The 25448-nt window shown below is 35.6% G+C and overlaps 1 protein-coding gene across 2 annotated transcripts in view; it reads left to right on the top strand.

Annotated features, from left to right (window-relative positions):
• The window catches only part of LOC150108440 (ubiquitin carboxyl-terminal hydrolase 15-like), a 337668-nt gene that overhangs the window by 22318 nt on the left and 289902 nt on the right, over window positions 1-25448 (top strand). For both annotated transcript variants that reach the window (XM_090390782.1, XM_090390781.1), the window contains exons 3-4: window positions 636-802; window positions 20338-20428. In XM_090390782.1, coding sequence (XP_090246908.1) covers window positions 636-802; window positions 20338-20428 — 258 coding nt within the window. The remainder of the gene's footprint in view (window positions 1-635; window positions 803-20337; window positions 20429-25448) is intronic.

Below are 25448 nucleotides of genomic sequence, written 5' to 3'. Positions count from 1 at the left end.
ATGTCACATCTGAATTCTTTTTTGTTAACTAAATAAAGATGAAGAAACAAGTAACAAAACTACTTAGCACACAAGTTACTATATATAGTATATATTATTATTATTTGACACCTCCAGGGAGTCCAAAGACTCATCGAGGGAGAGTGTGCCAACAGCATCGAACGATTGGTCCCCTTCCAACTACTAACTGCACTCAAACTTAACTGAGCCATTAGTAGCAGAGGCTCTAACAATCGACCAACCTTTGTCAGCAATTCATATCAAAATATGATACTGAAAATCCAAGCATAATATGTAAATTGCATTTATTTGATTTTTTTATACTGATACTTGCTTTCCAACAGTTTATGCCTTTTTTCAAACTCTGATATCATTACCTTTTACCATCAGCAACTTTAATACTAATTTTGTTCAACCACATACTGAATGATACTAGGTTTGTGTGTGGTGTTACTTGTTTGTTTATACTTTGTTACACTTGATGCATTCCACTCTTGATACGAGTGGTCATAATTTAGTGTTATTGTATTATATCAGTGTTTTCCAGAAATTTAAATAGGTTTTTTTTTTACCTTGTTTTAATGATTTTGCAATTTATATATATATATATTTTTTTTTTTTTTTTGCTTTCATAGAAGATAATGGTGGAGAGATCAAAGAACATCTTATTGATGAGCTTGACTATGTACTGATGCCTCAGGAGGCTTGGAACTTACTTGTTTCTTGGTATGGTTTATCAGAAGGACAAGAACCAATTTCTCGGAAGGTAGTGGAGTATGGAATGTTTGTAAAGCACTGTAAGGTAAAGTTACTTAATGGCATCTCTTTATTTTGTTTACTGTTTTTCTTAACTTGCATGAAAAGTAAAATGCCATTAAACATATTTCAGCCTTGAGGCATTTTGCAGTTACATTATTGATTTTTCTCTCATGAAAGCTTGCTTCACAGAGAGCCATCCAGAAGAGATACCAAGGTCCTTATAGTCCTTATAAGGACTGGCTTAAAATATATATAGATACCAAGGTTGAAGTAATGCAGAAGTCATATATTATCCATATACAAGTAGCCATAAGGTGTCACACCTTATTACCAAAATATTCTGGATTAGAGGTAGATGTTGAAAGTTTTTTCACTTGCCTATACTATAAATTAAAAATGGCAAGAAATTATATTCTTGGTTTAATCCTTTGTCCAAATGTAAGCAAACAATGTTTGCATGTTAAGTATATTCACCACTAAAAAAGCTAATAACTTACCTTAATTGCCTTATTATTCCATAATGCAAAAGTACACATCTTTTGGATGTGTATAATTCTATGCAGGAACGGGCCACTACCCATACAGAATACAACCTTTATCGAGTAATTTAATAATAAGGTGATACATCTTCTGCATTATTTCAACCTATATATCAAAATAGCCAAACAACAATTGAAGGTCTGTGTAGCCCAGTGAAAGTGGTGCTTGCATCCTTGGTGCTAGGCTGCCTGAAGATAGACTTAAGTTCTAGTCTAGTCACTGACTGGAGGAACTTTTTCTAAGCCTTTCTTTGACTGATTCTCAAGTTAGCCGATCTCTGGCATGGGCATGCGGTTTTTTATGGAAACTCGGGTTTTTTGTCTTGTAAATGCAAGAAAATCGACCATAGAACCCACATTATTTCAGACAGTAACATATCCCATTAGGATTAGGTGCCAAGAGATGGCAGCACTTGTTTGCCTGTTTCTTCTTGGTTGGTGCTTATAATTAGTGATAGTCATGGGCCAGCTATCTCTGATTTATCTACTAGTGGAGATTGAACTGCCTACTCATTCTCCGAAAGCTAGATAGGGTTAAAACTTGCCTATAAGGGAATGAAAGTTGATGAACAGCAATAAACAAATGGTTGTAGTCAAACTACAAGATGGGATAGGTATATATATCTAGGTATATAAATAACCAGAGATAAGTATACTATAGCAAAAGAATGAATAATTTTACTCAATATTATATCAGGATGATGAATCAAATGAAGAAGACAACTACAAAATCACTGAAGTGTCACACATTTTATCAGAAATAGATATGTGGACTATCCAAAGCTTGCAAAATTGAAAAGCTGCAGGTGAGGATGGAGTTATGACTGAATTTCTAAAAGAGGTGAGCAAATCACACCCTATGTCTAAAGAAAAATGATATGCCAATAAGGCTACCCTTATTCTGATACACACAAAAAAAGGTGAAGTAGAAAACTTGACAAACTACTGACCCATCAGTCTACTATCAGTGGTTTACAAAGTGTATACAAAAGTCTTGGCTCATAGGCTTTGTGCAACTCTAGACCTAGCACAACCAAAAGAACAGGCAGGATTTCTAAGTGGCTTTAGCACATTGGACTATATTCAAGTTGTACAACAGATTATTGAATGGTATAATGAATATTAACTACCATTATGTCTTGATTTTATTGATCATGAGAAAGCCTTTGATTCAGTAAAAACTTGTGCAACCAGAAAGTGGAGCCATATGTCAGTATCACCAAATCATAATATGCAATGCAACACCAGCAATTCATTTCAATGGAAACATCTCTATTATGGAAATACAGATAGGTATAAGAGAAGGTGACCCAATATCTCCAAAACTATTCACAGTATGCCTAGAAAAAAATATTAAAACTTTTTTGATTGGGAAGGGAAAGGTCTGAAGATAAATGGAAGATGTTTAAGCCATTTATGCTTTCCAGATGACATGGTTATTTTTGCTTCAACCGTGCATGAATTACAGACTTATATCCATGAACTCTAAATTGTTAGAAAAGCAGCTATCCTGAAGGAGACTCACATGTTCAATAGCTATGTCCAGCCAAAAATAATCAAAATCAATGATGAAATTGAATAAGTAGATCATTATATATATTTAAGACAAAGAGTATCAATGGAACAAATATCATAGAAGCATGATGCTTAGGTGGAAAGCATTAGGAAAATTACAGTTAATATTTAAAAGCTGATTAACATTGCCTGGAAAGAAAAGTTTTTAATCAATGTATTCTTCCTATATTGACATATGGCTGTGAAACATGGGCACTAAATGCAAAGGAAATTCAAAAATTAAAAACAACACAATTTAGTATGGAAAGAAGTATGCTTGGTATCACTAGACTGGATCACAAAAGGAATATGTGGATAAGAAATGAAACCAATTCTCTAACATCATAGGAAGAGTAAAACATCTGAAGTGGCAATGGGATGGGCATATTGCTCAAAGATGATCAACTATAGACAGAAGTACTGGTTTGGATTCGATGAGAGGAAAAACATTCATGTCATCAATGCAAATCATGGTGGATTGATGATAACGAATTTTCAGGAGTGACACGGAGAAGAGCCATTGACAGACAGACATTAATCTTGGAAAGGCATTCATCTAGTAGTCAATTGATAATGGCTGCTGCTGATTATATATATATGTACGTGTGTGTGTGTATAATTTTTTTTTCTTTTCTCATATATATATACACAGTCATCCCTCGACTTACATCTGCTCGAGTTATGTCTGTTTGAAGATATGCCTGTGATCCCATAAGAGAGTAAATAACATTTTCAACTATACTTTCGAATGAGACACAAACGAGCATAAAGTAAAAAAGGTTTCTATTTAGGCACAGCGCATCATGCGCAGTGACAACAGTGCATTCTGCGGCAGTCTCCCTTGGCAATTGGCATCTGTCTTCAATAGTTCCTCTGTTGATTTTGCGTTTGAGAAATAGGTTATTTGTGTATTTATCGTTAAATATTTTGTGTAACATGGTCCCTACATGCCAATCAAAAAACGTAATGAAGAATCGCAGAAAATGAGATGAGCCATTGATCTTGAAACGAAGTTACAAGTTATAAAGTAACATGAAGCCCGTTAATGTGATCGCATATGACTTCGGATAGTCTTGTTCTACAGTGAGGACCATTTTGAAAAATAAGGATAAAATCGTAGAAGCTGTGAAAGGATCTACTTCCATTAAATCGATGATAGTGATCAAGCAATGACAAGGTCCTATCGGTGATGTGGAAAAGATACTTGCAACATGGATAGAGGACCAGAACCAAAACCGCATACCCCTTAGCAATAGGACCATAACCGCTAGGGCACTAGGTCTTTTCAACATGTTGAAGGAGAACACAAGGCCTGATTATTATGACTACGAATTCACTGCTTCTTCCCATGAGATTCAAGCAGCGTTTCGCACTGCATAATGTGAAAATGTATGGTGAATCTGCAACTGCTGATGAGAAGACTGATAAGGAGTTGTTGGAGAAATTGGATAAAATTATTACGGAGGAAAATTATTTGCCACAGCAAATAATTAATATGGATGAAACCTCCTTGTTTTCTTTATTAAAAAAAATACCTGAGCAGACATTCATCCACAAAAAGCTAAAATCTATGCTTGGTTTCAAAGCTCTTAAAGACCGTATTATGATTCTGTTAGGGGTAACATGGCTGGGTATAATCTGAAACCATTTGTGTAGCCCAGTGAAAGTGGTGCTTTATGGCACAGTGAGAATTCACGAGCCTTCAAAAACATTAGAAAGCATACTCTTGCAATTCATCATCGGAGCAATAAGAAGTCGTGGATGCCTTAATCAACTGTTATGCAAGTGAAATGGAAAGCTATTGTGTGAAAGAAAATGTAGAATTTAAAATTTTATTAATTCTAGATAATGCTCTAGGTTATCCACCTTACATAGGTGATCTTCACCCCAAGATCAAGGTCATGTTTCTCCTTTCTCTCTCTCCAACCACTACTTCATTGATCCAACTAATGGATCAGGAAGTTCTTGCAGTGTTTAAGGCTTATTATCTATGGAGAACTTTTTCACAAGCCATTTTCTACCACTGAAGGAAATGATCAGACTTTCATGTAGTTCTGGAAAGCATTCATTATTTTTCATTATATTAAAAATATTGTTGTGGCATGGTGACTGAAGTGACGAATTGAGAGGCACGAAGTGACCTCTCAGTTCATGAGTGTCATATGGAAAAAGACATTAAAAGGTTTGTGCACGATTTTGGAAGTTTTTTAAAAAAATGAAGACCTTCATAAACTGAGTGAAGAAAGAGTGGACCTAGCAAACAGTCTGAATCTTGAAGTGAATGATGATGACATAGTTCAAGTCGTAGAAAGTGCCCCTGAAGAGTTGACCAATGAAGAATCAGTCGAACTGGAGGAACAACATGTTGCATGAAGAGGGAAAAGAGAAACAAGAAGAGGTAGTTAAACAATTCATAGCGAAGAGTCTTGGAGAAATGTTCTCTGCAGTTAGCAATGTTCTCAAAATATCTTAAGACATGGACCTCAATGTGGAACGCTAGTTATTAGTAGGAAGGAAAGTACATGATGATTTTGTTTGCTATAAACAAATTTATGATGAAAAGAAGAAGAGGAATAAGCAAAGCACATTGGACATTTTCATCAAAAAAACAAAGGCTACAACAGAAGGGCTGCAGCTTGGTCTTTCACATAAGGAGATAATGAAAATGTGATTATGGAGGAAGATTGGGGTGATTCTTTTCCTGTTTTATGGTGGCAGTAATGCACAGTACTGTTTTATGACTTAAAAATTAAACTGACAGTATACTTATCACGGTTAAGTGATAAGTATACTGATAAGGAATGACTGTGTGTGTGTGTGTGTGTGTGGCTCCCAAATATATATTTGGAGATGATGGGGCTGTATATGTTATTTACAGATGACTGTGAAATTACAATATATATATATATATAGCAAAATTTTGAATAAAAGAAATATTTCAAACTACTACTCTCAGAAGAGAGCAAAATGGTTTTAGACAAGAAAATCATGTATAGATAATATTTCTGTCTTAAAACAAATTACTGAAAAAGAAGAGAATTTTATTTCAAGATGCATTTATAAAGCTTTTGTAGATTATAAGAACGCTTTTTGATAAAATTATGTAGTCTAATGAACATGTGAATATCCATTATATTTAGCACAAGCTATACACTACTTGGGAAAGAAGGCAACAGACACCATAATTAGAGATCTGAGACGTCCCATAAAATACGGGATCGTCCCGTTTTTGGCTAATGCGTCCCGTTGTTCCGAGAAAACTCTTCGGGACAGCTTTTTGTCTTGTATTTTAGAGTTCAAGACTGAATAACAAAATGAATGAGTTACAATTTCTATTCTATTATAAACATCGCTCTCCATCATTACAGGGAACTGTAGACGTGTTGTTATTTTCTCAAGGAGAGTGATGGTAACTGCAACAATGATAAGTTCATTAAAACAGTGCGCATGTGCATTGACATTTTATGGCATGTGCCGTGATATTGGCTCAGTTTTAAATAGCGCGGAATGGTCCGCTTACCCACGCCATTTTAGAAGCTTGCTCCGAGAGAAACAGGTTGGTGCTTGCAGAGTATTAATTACTATATGACTGCTGTTAAAATGTATGGTTTTTCAATTCTCCTGTGGCCCTGTTGAATGTTGAAAATGCCGAAAAGGAAGTGTGATTATACAGACGCTTTAAAAACTCAATTTCCGTTTTTAAAAAAAATCTACTAAATTGGGCAAGACAGATAAAGTGGAGTGTACGGTTTGTGGTGGCTTGTTTAGCGTCGAGCATGGCAGAAAGTCTGACATTACCCAGCACATTGCTACGAAAAGACATAAATCTGCATCTCGAGCTAGTACAAGTGCAAAAGTCAGTGATTTCTTTACCAAGAAAGAGATAGAGGCATGAACAAATGGCATCAATGGCAATATCATATTAAAAACGAGTATATTAGGAAAGAACTTGACATTGTCAGCATCCAGGAATGCGTTAGCAGAGCTAATCTCAGGTGGTATGGTCACTTAAACAGAATGGGAGAGGAAAGATTAGCAAAACAAGTGTTCTCTGCCAAGTTGGCAGGAAAACGACCCAGAGGAAGATCAAGATATAGGCAGATTGATACGGTACAAAGTGCCTTAGACGATAGAAATATAAGATCTGGTAATGTTGGAGTCTTGACAAGTAACAGACTGATTTGGAGGAAAATTGTAGATAGGAAGTTAGTAATGATGTAAATTTTTCATGTAGTACTATCATATCCTGTACACCCCTTGAGGGTACATGGCAGGAATTCGATGATAATGAAAGAGATGGGGGAAGTGGAAAAGAATCTTGCTTCAGAAGAAGCAACTTTCGCATATCACGTTTTCACAACCAGAGTTTTCGATCATTGGATTGTACATCTAAAATAATACTTAAGTTATATGATAGAAAATTTACATGTGGGCAAACAAAAACCGAAGCGTTAATTGTAAATGTTTTGGCTACATTTGCAATCAAGCAATTCAAACTGGAAATGGAGAAAGCAAATTATATATCTATCCTGATTGACGCTTCAAAATTAGTGCCATTGATAGTTCGATATTTCGTTCCAGAAAAAGGTGTTAAAACCATGATTCTAGAATTTACAGTCCTTCCTAGTGAAATCGCAGAACGACTTACAGACTACATATGGGACTTGTTAGAATCTTGGAAAATTAAAGATAAAATCATAGCCTTGTCAGTGGACAATACTAATACTAACTTCGGTGGATGTTCAAGAAAGGGAAGAAACAACATCTACCATAAATTGAGAACTTGGTTTAGCAGCGGAGTGATTGGAGTTGGTTGCTCAGCTCATATTTTAAACAGTGCTGTGCAAACTGCAGCTGATACATCGCCTGTAGACATTGAGGCTGGTATAGCTAAAATATTTCAACATTTTTATATATACTCTGTAAGAGTCCAGTCCCTAAAAGAATTTTGTGAATTTGTGGACAGTGACTATAAAACAGTTCACTCGAAGAAAAGGTGGCTGTCGTTGCATCCAGCTTTCAAAAGGTTGAATGAAATGTATGAAGGACTTGAAGCCTATTTTCTTTCAATAGATAAATGTCCGACAATGTTGAAAGACTTTTTCCAGAACCCAGTGTTGAAGCTGTTTTCTACTTTTCTGGAGTTGCAATGTGAAATGTTCCATATTACTATCAGGAGCATAGAAGGCGAAACGATACCCTTCGTTGAAGTTTGGATTTGAAGCTACTTCTTCAAATCCAAACTATTAATCAGTCCGCTGCCATATCAAACATTGTTAAATCTGATTTGTTTGATGAAGTAATGATAGTGAAAACAGCTCTGAAATCCAAAGAAGATAGTGAAGGACATGTTGAAATCCAAACATTTAGATTAAGTCTGGTGGATCTCTTAAAAAATGTTGAAGTAGAACTATCAAATTTAAAGAAAGTAGTGGAGTTTGTTATGTGTATCCCTCGAACAAATGCATGTGTCGAAAGATTATTTTCTCGCATGAACGCACTGTGGATTGATGAGAAAAACAAATTGTCTATAAAAACTGTAAAATCATTCTTCAATGAGGATTGTGTAGCTTTTCATGACACGATTCTTAAAAACAAACAATTGTTAAGTGAAATTCATTCTTCAGAAAAGTATTGCAAGAGTGAGCAAGACTGATTGATTAATAAGAATATTGTCAGGCCAGAAGAGTATTACTGTATTAACAATCTTTTTTGTATCTATAATAGTAAGTAAAAACTATTTGAAGGCAACTTAAAATGGCTTAATGAAAATATGTAGCCTAACAATTGGATTTACTATTTGTTTACTTATACTTAGTAAAGTGTGTGCATAGTAAACCTTACCAGTTAGAATCATTTTATAAGACTGGCATATGTGATGATGGATGCACATGCTAAACTTTCACCCTCAGTCATAAGTGTCCCGTATTTTTTCCGATGTATCTGGGATCCCTATGTCAGGAAATTGATGATGTAAAAATGGCAGTACTGTGGACCTTTTTATTGTTCATAATGTCCCCTAAAATCTTGATTGTTACTGTCATGCTCATAATTTCTGTTTCTGAAATTGTAAAAATTTTTTTTTGTTCTAGGCAGATATCTTTTGTGAATGTGCACAATTGTCCATGCCTCTTCAGTTATCTAACATGAAGTTGGTTTCACAAAATGAGTTATTCATTGTGTTACTACATCTTGCTTCAAAAATCATAATTGTTGAAAATGCAGAAATTTTATTCTTTCTGTGTTTTGTTTATCCAGCTCATGACCCCTGATTTTAGGACAGGTCATTTCGCAATGTATACCAAAAGTTTAACACAGTCAAAATTAATGTAGTGTAATTTTGTAATTCTTTTGCAGCTGGCTTGGTTGTTCTAGTGGTTAGCATATCTGCCCTCCAGCTAAGAGGCTGTGGGTTCGAATTCCACCAAGGGCATAGATGGCTGTGATTGTCATACTAACTGTTTACCATATGTAATGCTGTAACCACCATAAAAAAAAATAAAAAACTGAAATCTTTCTTTGCTTTCTGAATTTGTGTATCATTTTCTTGGTTGTGAAGTCTTCTGGCTATCATGCTTTTTTATTTTATTACATTAAATTTGAAAGCTGTTGTATATGGTAAATTCCTCTTCTGTTTTTTGCACATTCCATTAGGAGAACAAATTGATTTAATGAGTTTGTTGCTTAAGGTAGTAGTTCATGATAGTTGCATGCTGCTGAAAAACTAGTCTTAGCAAAGCTTTTGTTTGTCTTCCTTTATAAATGAATGTGATGACCACTGTTATCTTTCCAGTGTAGATGAATTTTAGTTGATTTGTGAATTATATTGATGGGGACCTCCTGACCATAAGATGTCAAAGGAATTTTGTATTGTATTTTCCAGAGGGAAAAATGTCTTATACAGTACTAATACTTTGAAAAATTATTAAAAGAGGTAATGTAATAGAACAGTGGGGGGGGGTAGAAAATATCACTGAGAATACAATTAGGAATGCTTATTAATACTATAGGTAGAAAGTTTCATTAGAAACTAAAGGAGGAAAGGAAGCTTTAGCCAGTGCTATTAACCCTCTCATGCAGGAATTTTTATATTCATTTATAAAAAATTATGATGATACACAACCATTTAATCTTACAGTATTACATAGCTGAAATAGTTTAGTTTTAATTAATTTTGCTAAATTTGTGCCCTGTATATGTTGAAAATGATGTCCTCATATGAAGACCTTATGCATGAGAGGGTTGAACCTAAAATGCTCAAATATAATGTTATAAAACTTTTATAATGGTTACACTAATCCAGGAAGCTTGGTCACAAGTTCAAGAGCTGAATGTGAGAAGAATTTTAGCTGTGTTGCCTGATTTAATGTTCTTCCAGTAAAGATCTAGATGATCATAATATGCAAAGTGTACCTATTAGGATCATTCAAGGCTAAGAAAAAAAGGGATAAATTGGCAAAGAACAAGCTAGATTTATCCCAAATGTTATTTGCCAAGACTAATTTTTAGCTTAGGATAAATTGTCAAGAAATCATGGAAGTATATCAAGGATCTCTAGTTAAGTTTTGTTGATCTTGTAAAAGCATATGATAAGGTAACCAAAAGAAAAACTTCTAAAAACATTAAAATGGTGTAAGCATAGCATTTATTGAGTGTACAATGCTCATACTTGAATTGCAAATCAGCAGTTCATTAGAATTGATTGTACACAGAGATAAGGCTCTGCTTGCACCATGAGGGTTGTATGGTACACACTCTAAAAGGGGATTGTAATAACACCTGATTTTTAAATTGGAGATATTAATTGATGCTTTTTATTCTATCCAGACAACATTTTGTTAAGTAAATCTAGTTTATAGCTAAATTAAATATGTGTTAAAATTTTGGCATGGAAATCAGCAGTAAAAAGAAAAGGAAACTGAAAACATCCATGAACCTTTAGAACAAGTAAATAATTTCAGCTATTTAGGTGTAATTTTTAGTGAAGATAACAAATGAAATAGAGAAATATATAATAGAACAAGGATGGTATAGTGGAAATGAATAAATTTTATGAAACAGGAGAGATATCACCCAAAAAGACCAATCAAACCTTATTTAAGGTTTGATTGGTCTTTTTGGGTGATATCTCTAAGACAGTGTTCAAACTCATTTTAACATATACATTGAAGAGCTGGATTAGAAATAAAACATTTGGGTGACCTGAAGACTACAAATCTACTCTCTCACTTTGATGGAAGCCTTTGTCATTAAATTATTATTATTATTATTATTACGGGCGACTCCAGGGAGTCCTTAGACTCATCGAGGGAGGCCCTAAATCATGTCCACACAACTATACGACATTCTCACAGTATCTATCATACCTTGCCTTGAACTCGCTCACTGTCATAGCACTCACAACAGACTCTGGCAGCTTATTCCACTCATTTACCACTCTAAAAGTAAAGAATCCAGCTCTAACACTCTTGCCCAGCTTCCATAGTTGTCCCCTAGTTCTCCCACCACCAGTCCTGTTCTCAAAAATATCCTCTGAATTAATCCTATAGAAACCCTTTAGCAATTTGAATGTCTCAATCATATCTCCCCTTTTCCGCCTATCAACCAATTTCTGCAGCCACAAACCTTCAACCTGTTCTCATAAGGTTCATTCCATAGACCTGCTATCATCTTGGTCACTCGTCTCTGGATCCTCTCCACCTCCTCCCCATCAAGAAGAAACCTAGGCTCGGTACAGAGGTACAATAACTTGCTTGTCTCTGCTTGTCAAAGTATTTTTCAACAACCAAGTGAGTTGATGAGCTGATTTAGCCACTTTTGCAATGTGCCCCCTAAACTTCATCTCCCTATCCACCAACACTCCCAAGTCCCTGGCCTCATCAATCTCCTGGAGTACAGTTCCACTAATGTGGTATACTGCTGCTAATCTTTTCACCCCAAAATGCATAACCTTACATTTTGTCACAATAAATTGACATCCATTCTCCTTAGCCCAGAACTCCAATCTATCCAAGTCGTCCTGCAAGATATTGACATCTTCTGCATTCACTATTGCCCTACCCAACTTTGCATCATCAGTGAACAAATGAGCTGTTCCTCTTAGATCCTTCCCTATATCGTTAATGAACAAATTAAACAGCAGTAGTCCAAGAAAACCCTGCGGCACACCACTAGTCACAGGCCGTCTTTTGGACTTTACTCCTGAATAAACTACTCTCTGATATCTCTCCATCAACCACCCACCTATCCATCTCACCAACCCTATATCCATTCCCATATGTTGCAGTTTACAGATTAGAATTCCATGTGGTATCCTGTCGAATGCCTTAGCCAGGTCTAGCAGTAAACCCATTACCCTTATCCAGTTCAGCCGTCACTGTGTTATAAAACTTGAGCAAGTTACTGAGGCATGATCTACCCTTCACAAAGCCATGCTGTCTCCCATACAGTATCTCATTTTCATCAATCCATTCCTGTATTTTTCCCTTGACTACTTTCTCCAAGACCTTGACAACGACTCCTGATATGCTGATCGGTCTGGTTTAGTCCCTCTTTCTACACCTTCGGGACTAAACCAGACCCGAGACTCAGATTAAACAACATGGTCAAGGGCACTGATAATTCTTTAGCTGCTTTACATGAGACCCGAGCCGGTATACCATCCAATCCCACAGATGCATTCACATTAAGATTCTGTAATAGACTATTCACCTCCACTTCATCACAATTCCTGTATAAACTAATGGTTCCTTCATTTTTTCAATGTCATCACCTTGATGATATACTCTTGCAAAGTGCTCGCTCAGTAATTCCACTATATTGACTTATTCAGTGACCTCCTTACCCTCGGCATTCCTTAAAATCATTCTGCCATGTACAGTTTTTTTTTTTTTTTTTTTGCTTGCAGCATATTGAAAGAACTGTTTGGGATTCTCTTTAGCTTGCATAGCTAGTTTCCTTTCATAATCTGCTTTTGCTTTTTTTTTTTTACCACACTCATTACCCATCTGGCCTGCGCTTTATACCGTTCGTGTGCCTGCAGGTCACCTTTCTCCTTAAATTTCTTCCACAGTTGTTTCTTTTTTTGCAGCTCAAGCTTAATGGTGTTATTCATCCATTTAACCCCTACTTGTTTTACTATTCGGACCCTAGGTATACAATCAGCCATAACCTCCTGTAAATGCTCCTTGACCACTTCCCATGCTCTATCGACATCCAGCCCTTGCAGTTTTACATGCCATGGCACTGATCCAAGCAATCTCCTAAGCTTGTCATACTTGCCAGCACGGTAATTCCACATATACCCTGTCTTAATCGAAAATTCCACACCTTTAGCCACCTCCCAGGTCAAGACTTTATGACCCCTCTTACCAATAGGTGGCAGCATGGTCATATTCATTACAGTCAAATTCTCAGATGCTATTAGAGGTCAAGCATTCTCAGATGCTATTAGAGGTCAAGCACTCTCAAATCCCTAGTATTTTCAATTACATGCTGTCTCAGATAGTTATCCCTTAATAATTGAATAAAATCCATTTCCTTCCTCACATGTGTCCTCTCCTCCTTCCAATCAATGTTGCCATAGTTGAAATCCCTATAATAATTACTCTCCTTCCACTCATTTCATCAATTTGTTTATGCATACTATCTTCACCATCTATTCCATCACCTAGTCTATAGCAGCACCCAACTGTATAGTTTGTTCTGCCAGTCTCAATCTCACACCAAATAGCCTCAAATGAGCTCTTTTCACTATCCTGCAATACAACTCCAATTTTCCTTGGCTGCAGTTCATCAGCTATCATCAATAACACTCTTCCCCCCCATTTTATTCTCTCTGTCCCTCCTAAACACACTATAACCTACACATTCTATCCCACTAACTATATCATCTTTTGTGAGCCATGTTTCACTAATGCCAATAACCTGTGGCCCAGAAGAGCCAATCAAGGCCAAAAATTCTTCCTTCTTGTTCCTAATATTCTTAAAATTTTAGAGCATATAAAATTATGCTCTAAAAATCCTTATCTGCACACCTTATGTGCACCTGCATTTCCCTTCCCATATTGGGAAATTCAGTACAACGATTATCAGACTGCCCTTTTGATTTGTATGTGCTAAACTGATTATACAGGTTCTTGATATTGTAGATAGCATTGCCTGCACAGATTGTAGCCTTTCCACCTTGATGAATTAATACTTCGTCATGCTGCCTCTTGCTATCCAACTTAAAGAGGTCACTCTGTCCTTAATCAGCTCTTATTATAATCAGATGCAAAGAGAGTACTATGGTTTTACCATTTTCTGCTGACATTTTGAGATTCAGAGTCATCAGTTGAATTTTTTGCCATTTCCTAATTGTGTTGTCTTCCATCAGATTTTTTCAGAATGCATAAATGCACTGCTATTTACATGCCTGCCATAAAGCTTACATCTGAAAATGTAAAAGAAAAATGCTACCAAGATAACTGGACCCCCCCCCCCCCCGAGTTCTTCTCAGGCTATATGTAATGTATTTATAATCCACATCCAGTATTCTATCAAATACAATTTATTTAATTGAATAAAGAAATTTTAATATAGATGTTTGTTGCTGGATCCCAGTTCACATTTGAAGCAACAGAAATGAGACCTGCAAGTGTGGCTTCTAACCTAGATCTCCAGTATTCCCATTTATTGGCTGTCAATAATCTGTGCTAGGACTGATAAACGACTACCAGTAAATGAAAAATTAGTTCTTCAGTGGCAGTTCATCATCCCTGGAAGACATTCCAAATAAATTACATAAGAGTAAGCCTGAATTACCAGTTCTTTCTGCAAACTAGTGAAGTTGTCTCTTGCTCGGCTGTGCATCTTGACCTTTTTTTTTTTTTTTTTTTTTTTGAGGGCTGATGGGCTGCTGCAACCTTATTCAGGAATGGCATTTATTGTTTATCATTATTCTGACAGAGCCATATATACTTATGTAGAAAATCTTTAATACAGAGAGAGCATGAAGCTTTTATAACTTTTTACAAAGAATCAGTTTGTATAATTGTATCTAATCATAAATGTATTTTCTATTAAAATGTTGAGTTGAATAGGACACATTTTGAAAGCAGCGGTATCGATCTTGTTCAATCTGCTGCATAAGATTGATACCACACATACATGGGTGGTCTGAAAAGTTCTCGGCCTCGACCATAGATGGCAACGTTATCAGCGCGATTTTTTTTTTCTAAGTTGGTACATCTGTCATAAGCATCCATGTGAAATTGCAGGTCATTCTATCAAATAGTTTGTTTTATATAGCTGTCTGAAGCAAAAGTATTTCTGTATTCCTTGAAATGGATAAAATTGAGTATCTGTGGTTATAAAATTCTTTGTAAAAGAAGGCTTAAAGCCAAAAGAAATTCATCGAAGTTCATAAATGTTTATGGGAACTCTTCTTCATTTTTCGACAATTAAGAAATGCACTGCCGAGTTTAAACATGGCTGTTACCAGCCTTGAAGATGATCCACGTGAAGGACATCCAAAGAGTGTAACAACACCAGAAATCATCGATCGAGTCAAAGTGCATGAAATTGCTGAGACTATAGGCATTTCAAAAGAAAGTATAGGATGTATTTTGCATTAAGAATTGCAAATGAAAAAGCGTTGTGCAAGACGGGTGCCGCACTTGCTCATAGCAGATCAAAAACACACAAGAATAAAATTGATTTTGTGCATCGATTTATTACTATGGACGAGACTTGGATTGACCATTACATACCGAAATCCAAACAGTAGTCAAAACATTGGACACAAGCCAGTTGTTCAGCACCAAAGAAGATAGTTGGTTCCATCAGCAGGGTTGCTAAAATTTTGTTTATTAATTATGTTGAAAAGGGTAAAACAATAACCAGAGAATATTATTCCGATCTTTTAACCAGACTAGACAAAACAATTCGTAAGAAAAGACCCGGTTTGCAGAAGAAAAAAAATCATCAGGACAATGCACCTGCCCACAAATGTGTTTTGGCAATGGTAAAATTAAGGGATCTGCACTATGAATTGTTGGAACATCCACCCTATTCCCCAGATTTGGCTCTGACTTCTATCTCTTCCTTGCTGGTCAGTGTTTTTCCTCAAATCAAGAGGTGATTGCAGCTGTAAAGAACTCTTTTGTAGATCTTACCGAGAACCACTACAGGGATGGGATAATGGCACTGGAGCATCATTGAAATAAATATATTAGTCTTAAGTGAGATTATGTTTAAAAATAATTTTGAAATTATAAATTCGTTTTTTCATTGTTAGGCTTGAGAACTTTTCAGACCACCCTTGTAGATTACTGAAACTACTGCACTCATCAACAAATTGGACATATGCAAAATATACCATGCATATGGCATTAATTTTGCAGCTAGGAAAGACTGATAAGGAGAAATTAGACAAAAGGAACACATATGTTGAAAAAGCATCATGTTATATGGACTGAGAAAAAATGTTGCATATATCCATTATGGGCATGTATCAGTGTGAGAAATTCAAAGAAGTTGCAAAAACAATACTGTGGGGCAGGGGAGAATTAACCTGAAAGACAAAGGGATATGTATGCCATATCACCAATGAAGATGGCACCTAAAATTTCATGTTTTTTGTGTTCTATAATAATCATATTCATTGAATCAGAAATCTAATGGATATTCTCTCTTTGTGTTAACCAGTATCTGTGATTAAGCCAGTCATATTTGTAGTGGCTTTAAACACAAATTCACATTTGTATATTTTTGCAGAAGCTGATCAGTGAATCATTGAAATTAGTTGAACAAATAATTAAAATTATATACATATGACTTTCTGACTGTCACAAACAATATAATCAACCAAACTGAAGCCTGATGTAATATTATTCAAAGACAGTTTCACTATAACAGATTATTCCTGTGGTCCCAACAACTTTGTACTATGGGTCAACCATTTATGTGGTCAAATAAGTTGTTGCTTCAAGAAAGTAATCCTTTATAACTGTTTTTTTTTTTTTTTTTTTTTTTCAAAATGAATAAACACCCGTTAGATTCATTTTTATTTGTTTGTATATGCAAGTTATTCCTAAACTGGCTGGATAGGTTTTATTCAGATGTGGTATTTCTTGATCCTTGCAAAATTTTTTTGCAAAATTCCAAGTTTTATCAGACCATTTACATCAGGACAAAATGTGCCAAAATTATATATTACAATAACTTGCTCTGGTTGGATAGAATTTAATAAAATCTGGGATTTAGAGCACAAAGAAGACAATGTCCATATAGTTCAATTTTGCTTTCATATAAATCATATCTACAAAAATCTACCAAAAAAAAAAAAAAAAATTCATGTATAAATAATTCTGTACTTAGCTGGATGCAATTTAATGAATTTGGTATTTTGAGGTGGTATCAAAAAGTTTCGAGACTAGGTTTGTAACACACCAACAGATGGCAGCACAAAGCTGCACACACAGTCACAGGGAGCACCTACCTTCATAAGTCACTGTGCCAAAAGACATCGTCCTGTGTACATCGGGAGCTGTGCAACTGATGCTATTCTGACCATCTACGTTGCCACATCTATGATTTCATCATAGCAAGTTAGAACAAAGAGCAAACATGAAACTGGGCAAATCTGCCACAGAGACGTTTGACATGGTTCGGCAAGAGGTATTGGCATGCATGCTTCAAGAGCAGAAGAACATCACTGGAAGATGATGAGAGATCAGGAAGACCTTCAACGAGCTCAACCCCCAAAAAATGTTGAAATCATTCAGCAACTTGTGCATGAGGATCGTCGGAGAACACTCCACAACATTGCTGCCATTGTTGGTGTGTCATACGGAACAGTCTAGTCAATCCTCACATGTGATTTGAACATGCGCCGTGTTGCTGCCAAGTTCGTCCCCAGGCTGCTGACCCAGGAGCAGAAGGAACACCACATCGAAGTCTGCCAAGAACTCCGTCAGCATGCTGTGGATGACCCATCCTTCATGTCGAGGATCATTACTGGTGACGAAACTTGGGTGTACGGGTACGACCCTGAGACGAAGCAACAGTCTTCACAGTGGAAGCGCCGGTCATCTCCACGACCAAAAAAGGCGAGGCAGGTCCGCAGCTCAACCAAGTGCATGCTCATTGTATTTTTTGAGATTTGCGGCATTGTGCATCTAGAATTCGTCCTCAGGGCCAGATCGTCAATAGCGAGTTCTACTGCCAAGTTTTAAGGCGTTTGAGGGAGGACATTCGGCAAAAGCGACCGGATCTGTGGCTCGTGCGAAAAACTGGATACTCCATGATGACAATGCACTCTGTCACCGAGCTCTTCTCACACGCGAGTTTCTCGCCAGAAAGAACATGATCTCATTTCCACACCCACCCTACTTGCCAGATTTGGCTCCTACAGACTTTGCCCTCTTCCTGAAGATGAAGATCCAGCTCAAAGTTCATTGTTTTGACACCATTGTGGAGATCCAGCGCAAATCGCAGAAGGTGCTTTACATGCTTCAAAAAGAAGACTTCCAGGATGCATTCCAGAAGGGGCAAGAATGCTGGGAGTGCTGTATTGATATGCAAGGGGACTATTTTGAAGGTGATAGTGTGTAAACGTAGATAAATAATTTCTCGCAAACAGAGCTAGTCTCGAAACTTTTTGATACTACCTCGTATCTCTCTTAAAATCTCGTAATTTTGCTTTCAACTAGACCGTTATATGAGTACACGAGCCAAAAATATATGGATGTTTCATAAATTTGCCATAACTTTTGACACATACATTATATTTTTACCAGAGTACCACCATTCAGTAATATTCTTGAATAATGCAGATTTGTTACAGACATCAGGCTAGTTCTTAAAAAAGAACAGAAATATCAACACCAATCTCAATTTCTAATTATGTAGTATATAAACTAATTAGAAGATCTGGGAGCCAATGTGTAGTTAGCTGTGTTGTATGCTTACACCATTGTGCAGTAAATTTTTTAACCAATCTCAGTAAAGAACTGGTTGATGAAACATTTTCTCTTTTATAATTCTTTTTTTTTTATTGGCAAAACAATCAAATGATAATCACCTCTCCTTTTCTATTTTTTCCCTTATTGGAATGTTTTTATTACCAAAGCATTTCTAAAGGATAATCATAATTCCTCCTTGGTTTAAGTAAAATCACCATTAAAGTTGTCCTTCTATTTGTCTTGTCTTAAGCTTTTCACGAACCATTAAGGTTCTTGTAGATAAAGTTTCTTAGCTGTGGACTTCACAACCACAACTGTCTCAAGGGTAAGGTGGTTGGCCCTATGTCTACTGGGCTGTAGATGCACATGTTCATGGATCTGTTTGCCTGTTCTGGGAGATGAAATACTTGAGTTTCCAGTGAAAAAGACCCCTACCTCCATATGAGACTGGTTAACTCACCTTTAGTCGAAAGTGACCAGATAAAGGTTACTCCCATCTTGGACGGGAATCGAACCCAGATCTTTCTGATCAAAGGGCTTCAATACCGACTGAGCTGTGGTGGCTCTTATCCTATTTGGACCATTTTAATGGTAAAATTAGGGTAAATGAAATTATTCTATGGTATTTATATGCTAAAATGATTCTGAGTTCAGTTGTAATAATGAATGTATACAAAAATGTCATTGCAAAACAATTTTTTATAAGATTGTCATTTTCTTTTTTTATGTGAATCACATTCAGGAAAGGTTGTAAATCTGTTAGAGTATCATTTAGTATTGGATTATATAACGTTAAGTGGACTAATAGATAATCCCATTCCCATTTCTAGAGATCGAATGTGCTACTTTTCAAGCCTCCAGTAAGAACGGTTTCTCCTACCAAGTTGATGATTTGAAAGTCTTTAGGTGGAATTTTTCGTCTATGTGATATTTGGAGTTTTTTTTGAGAATAGAGATGCTTATCCACTTTCCCAACCATTCTTGCAACTTTTTCTATGTTCATAGTAGTATAAAGACTGTCATTTATACTTTCTAGACGTTTATTCCTAGTTGCATGAGAGACTGATCCATTACATTCATCACCCTCATTGTCATTGCTAGGCATGAACCTTATTTGGAAGAAAGTATATATTTTCTTCTGGACACAAATTATAGTTGTCTTCCATAGTTTTCTCTGAAATTCCACTGGATGTAGATGTGTTCTCATTTCCTGGTTTTCGAACCTAGGAGTCATGTTGGGATTGTATCTTTTAGATGTTAATAAAAAATTAGCATAAGTATGTTGATAAAATTTTTATAAGATAAGTTTATAATGCAATAAACTTTTTTAAGACATTGTAATATAAATTTTACTTTAGTTTTGAAACTTGAAGGCTTCTTGAACATTATGCAATATAAATTTTTATAAAATAATGTATTATAGTCTCCTTTAAACAAAAAAAAAAAGTGATAATTCTTTTTAGTTCAGTATTTTACCAAATATTATTTTATGCTGCATAAATCATAAATACCACATTATACATAAGGACTTTTTGTAGGTTGAGATATACTTATTGGAGTTTAAATTGTGCCAGAACAGTGACCTGGACAACTGTGTTAATTGCAAGTTTAGTAAAGCAGATACCATAGGTAAGGTTTTTATTTTTGCAGACACTCGTGTACATTATGCACATACAATGTTGTTGTTGCCATTGCCATAGATTTGTACAATTACATTATGTTTACAGAAGTTTAGTTTTTCTGCTATTTTATATGTATGCGCACTCACTCACACAGCTTCTCAACATGAAACCTTTACAACTTTGAGTAGTACAGCTTTTGAATGGTTCATGTAACTTGACAACTTTTTGCATGTGATAAAGCAACATTGAAAGTTTATTATAACAAAAAAAATTTTTTGTGTTCCAGGTGTGTGTAGGGTTCTGGCATACTGAATGATGTCAGAATCCTGAAACTTATAAGGATCAGTGTGTTGTAGTTCATTGGAACCAAATCAGACCTTCAGAAGACTGTAATTTTCAAGAAAAATACCATCAAGTGAACCAGTGATATTATATGCAAGTAGCATAAGCAGTTCATGGAAACCAGAAGTTCTCTAGAAGACAGGCTAGGCACGCAAGCACAAGTACAGCAGATATGGTACAGATCTGAGAAACGATTATAAGGAGAAATTCATTAGGTTTATACATATAATATTATCAAGATATTGAGAGTCATTTGTAAATAGTCTGCAGAAATCTGTTTATGATGTCATGAATTGCAAACACTATTCTTAACAATTCATAATATCTATGTATAATGCACATACATACACCTCCTCAAGTGTATGTATGTGCATGCACATACATACACTTGAGGAGGTTGCATTCATGCAAGATGCAAATTCGGAACTCTCAGCCCCAATGATTGCCTGTTCCATTATGCATATGTTACAGACATTTTGGAATAACTGGATGAAAACAGTGCATTCTTAAAGCATTGCATTTGTTGGCAAGGCTGCCTTCCACATCTTGGAGAGTTGTTTATGCAACTCACTCATAAAAGGTTAAAAATTCATAAGTACATTAGTACTGCGAGTGGGCTTAGGATTTTTTCTATTTTAAATTAATTTTATCTTTTTCTTTTGTATTTTTTATTGATATTTTTTACATAGTCTAAAAACTATGCTCTTCTGGAAACCAAACATGGGAATGAGTGTGTAGATTTTTTAACCAAAAAACAAATGTGACAAATGATAACCGATACTGGGTTTAATAGGTCATGATAATATAGATAGTTAAACTGACTAGTTTCACCACATATGCTAGTGGCTTCTTTTGGGTTATTAAAAAAATAAAAAGGTTCATGTTTATTACTTATTTTTTATTTTATTTATTTTTATTTTTTCCTAACCCAGAAGAAGCCACTAGCATATGTGATGAAACAAGTCAATTTAACTATCTATATTATTGTGACCTATTAAACTCAATATCAGTTATCATTTGTCACAAACATGGAAATGTTTTCAAGCCACTTAAAGGCTCTAGTAAGCAGGACATTGGTCTCATACCAAGCAAAGAAATTCATCCTACCTAAAAACACTCGCATACATCCATGCCTGTTTCGGGATTCAAACAGTTTATTGGTTGGAGAGTGGATATGCAAATCACTTGGCCAGCCAAGCTAGCAAACCAGTTCATTTTCCAAATCGTTAGGATCTGGGGTTCTGAAAAACTTCAAGTTGGTCAAGAGATGGAATGTGACAATCTGCAGATAACTATAATATATGGAATTGTGCATGGCCATATAATGGAATAATTTTTTTGAATGAACTGACTATCAGCAAAGCTAATTACCTATAGTTGTTGTAAAGACATGTTGTTGTCCACTTATCTAAGATCATATGATTTTTTATGATTCTCTACCATGTTGAAGAGCTTGAGATTATCTTAATGCATTCCCCAGTTACTGGTTAATAGGGGAGGGCTAATCCCATAGTCTCTCCATTTTCCCGATCAGTTTTGATAGCAATTCCACTAGACTTTCTTGAGGCGGGAGGATGTAGCAGGGATTACCTAAGAAGGATAAACGATAAAGGAGGTAACATAAGATATTGTTGCAACAGTAGATGCAAACCTGGAGGTGGTGTTAACTCTCTCCTTCAAGTAACAAAAGAGGCTCATATCAATGGAAATTGGATACCCGTATGCAAAAATATACTTTTGGATAACCAAAAGTCTTTTTTTGGATAACCTCTTATAACCAAAAATCTGTCTTTATGCTCTGTGGCATTCCAGACATTAGCAAATGTCTGGAATGCATTCTATTGGTTTGAAACACTGCCCAGAGCCTGGATACAATGTTATGTGAGATTCCAAACTCTGGCAATACCAGTAATTCTGCAGCCTTCTTCAAGCTTTCCAATAATTCTTCCCTGCACAAAATCATCTAGATGATGTCTTTGAGACATTACAAGACATTCAACTTGCAACTTTATTCCTTTATGAAAAGAGCTTCCTTCAAACAGTTTCCTTAGCACAGCCTTTTGCTTCTTATGCATGACTTGAAAATTTGAATGTGTACCCACTTTCTACTTGAAATTGTCAGTTATACAAATTGCCACAAGCTGTTTCATCTGAATTTGCGGTTGTAATCTTCAGAAATAGTGTTCATACTTAGGTTTTGAATACCAGTGTATGTATGTATGTCCTATAAGTTGCTGGGTGGAGTGAATAGCATGTGATGATATAAATTCTAAACATGCATAAGTTGAATTTATGATGGCATAATTAAAAAAAAAAATTAAAAAAAAAACTTACGAGGAGAAGGAGATTTGTTTGCAAAGTATAAATAACTAATCAATAATAAACAGATGCTTCTGTATATATTTTCATGAATCCTACTTTTTTTTTTTTTTTAATTATGCCATCATAAATTCAACTTATGCATGTCTAGAATTTATAGGATCACATGGTATTCAAAACCTAAGGATGAACACTATTTCTGAAGATTACAACTGCAAATTCAGATGAAACAGCTTGTGGCAATTTGTATAACTGACAATTCCTTCATGAAAAGAGCTTCCTTCAAACAGTTTCCTTAGCACAGCCTATTGCTTCTTATGCATGACTTGAAAATTTGAATGTGTACCCACTTTCTACTTGAAATTGTCAGTTTTTTTTTTTTTTCCCAATGGCTCTTCCGTATTATCAATAATAGATATCTCATATGTTAGTATTTTGTTGTAGATCAACCACTTCTTATAATACATAGAAGTATTCATTTTTATTCAGGAGTAGATAAATTTTTACTATATCTGTTGCTTCCAAAGACCACAATAAAAATGTTCCTATACCGTTAAAAACATTCCAACCTCAACAGTTCCTATACTGTTCCCATATATATAGAAGCAAAAAAAACAAGTAGCTCTTAATTTTTTTTTTTTTTACTAAATATAATACAGAGACATTTACAGTCTATGTACTATATTTAGTAGCAATTAGTGTAATTAGAGACAACCAGAATGACACTAATATTGAAAAACATTTCCCTTCCACATACTATACTGCATGCATGCAAGCAGAACAGATTTATTCTAGCACTAAACATAGCATCTAACTAAACACATTTGCCCTAACATCCTCTTTCAAATTTTCAGTTCTTGAAACTATGTATAATAGCTCTTTATAATGCATTCATTGGATGTAGAAAGCACACAATTTATGTAAAGCAAAAAGATCAATATCGGAACATCATTAATCATCAAATTCCTGATATATATATATACTCAAGGGATGTATAGGATATGATAGTACTACATTAAAAATTTACATCATTACTATCTTCCTATCTACAATTTTCCTCCAAATCAGTCTGTTAAATTCAAGACTTCAATATTATCAGGTCTTATATTTCTGTCTTCTAAGGCACTTTTTACTGTATCAATCCACCTATATCTTGTTCTTCCTTTGGGGTTTTTCCCTGACAACCTGGCAGAAAACACTTTTCTTTTTGCTAATCTTTCTTCTCCCATTCTGCTTAAGTGATCATATCACCCGAGATTAGCTCTGCTAATGCATTCCTGGATGCTGACAATATCAAGTTCTTTCCTAATATCCTGGTTTTTAATATGATATTGCCATTGATGCCATCTGTTCATATCCCTAATCTTTCTCAGGACTCTCATATCTGCAGTCTCTAGTCTTTGGTCAAGTGTTTACTTCTGACCCAGCTCTCAGATCCATAGTTAAATTGGTTTAAACACTGTCTTGTATACAGTTAATTTAGTGTTTGGCTAATTTCTCTCTTATTCCATATAAATTTATTCAGTTGACTGTGGAGAACCGACCAGGGCTTCTGACCTAATGTCCAATCCTCACCTTCTCGTAGTGCACCCTGCTGGGTATCTACTTGGATACCGAACGAACGAGGATGGGCTGGCAATTTGGGATTTAGCTGACCAAATTGTATGATTATTAGCTTATACCAAAATACAAAATGATGGTACAACATGACAACATTTCATGCCGGCTGGGGCATCGCCCAGTTAAACAAGGCCCCCGTTGTTTTCGCCAGGGAACCAGATCAAATAGCGAAACATCAGCTACTGGAACAAATCTGAAAGCACACCCCAACTTAACATCACCAGAGTTAAAGATCAGTACCATCAACATAAGAAGCCTGAATGGCAAAGAAATGGAGCTAGCTGTGAGGAATTAGATAAGTACCAGATCAACATTATACGGGTGATGAAACAAAAAAGACAAAAATGGTGAGATCTTTCTAAGCAATAAATTCAAAATGTTATATTCAGGCAATGACAATCAGGGAAAGCGAGTAACCATAGTATTCAACACAAAATACGAGGCTAATCTTCTTGAATGGCAGTCAGTCTCAAGTAGAATAATGTTGGGCAAATATGAGAATGTGGAACTGGAGACAATGAGACTTATTTGTGCCTATGGTCCCACAGAAGGTTCTACTAAGGTAGAAGTGGAGGAATTTTTTGAGGCTTTAGAGAAAGCAACTGACACAGTGAAAAAGGAAAAGTTGGTCCTTGTTGGGGATCTAAATAGCAGAGTAGGAAATGATTGTGAGACATACAAAAATATTTTGGGAAAATTTGGAGAAAAGAGCAAAGCTAATAATAATGGCAAATACCTGTTGGATT

This window comes from Typopeltis vanoorti, chromosome 3 (assembly GCF_054136105.1).
Source record: "Typopeltis vanoorti isolate ZY-2024b chromosome 3, IOZ_Tvanoo_1.0, whole genome shotgun sequence".
Lineage (NCBI taxonomy): Eukaryota > Metazoa > Arthropoda > Arachnida > Uropygi > Thelyphonidae > Typopeltis > Typopeltis vanoorti.
The sequence above is the reverse complement of the archived record's forward strand: the minus strand, read 5'-3'. Positions and strand labels throughout refer to the sequence as shown.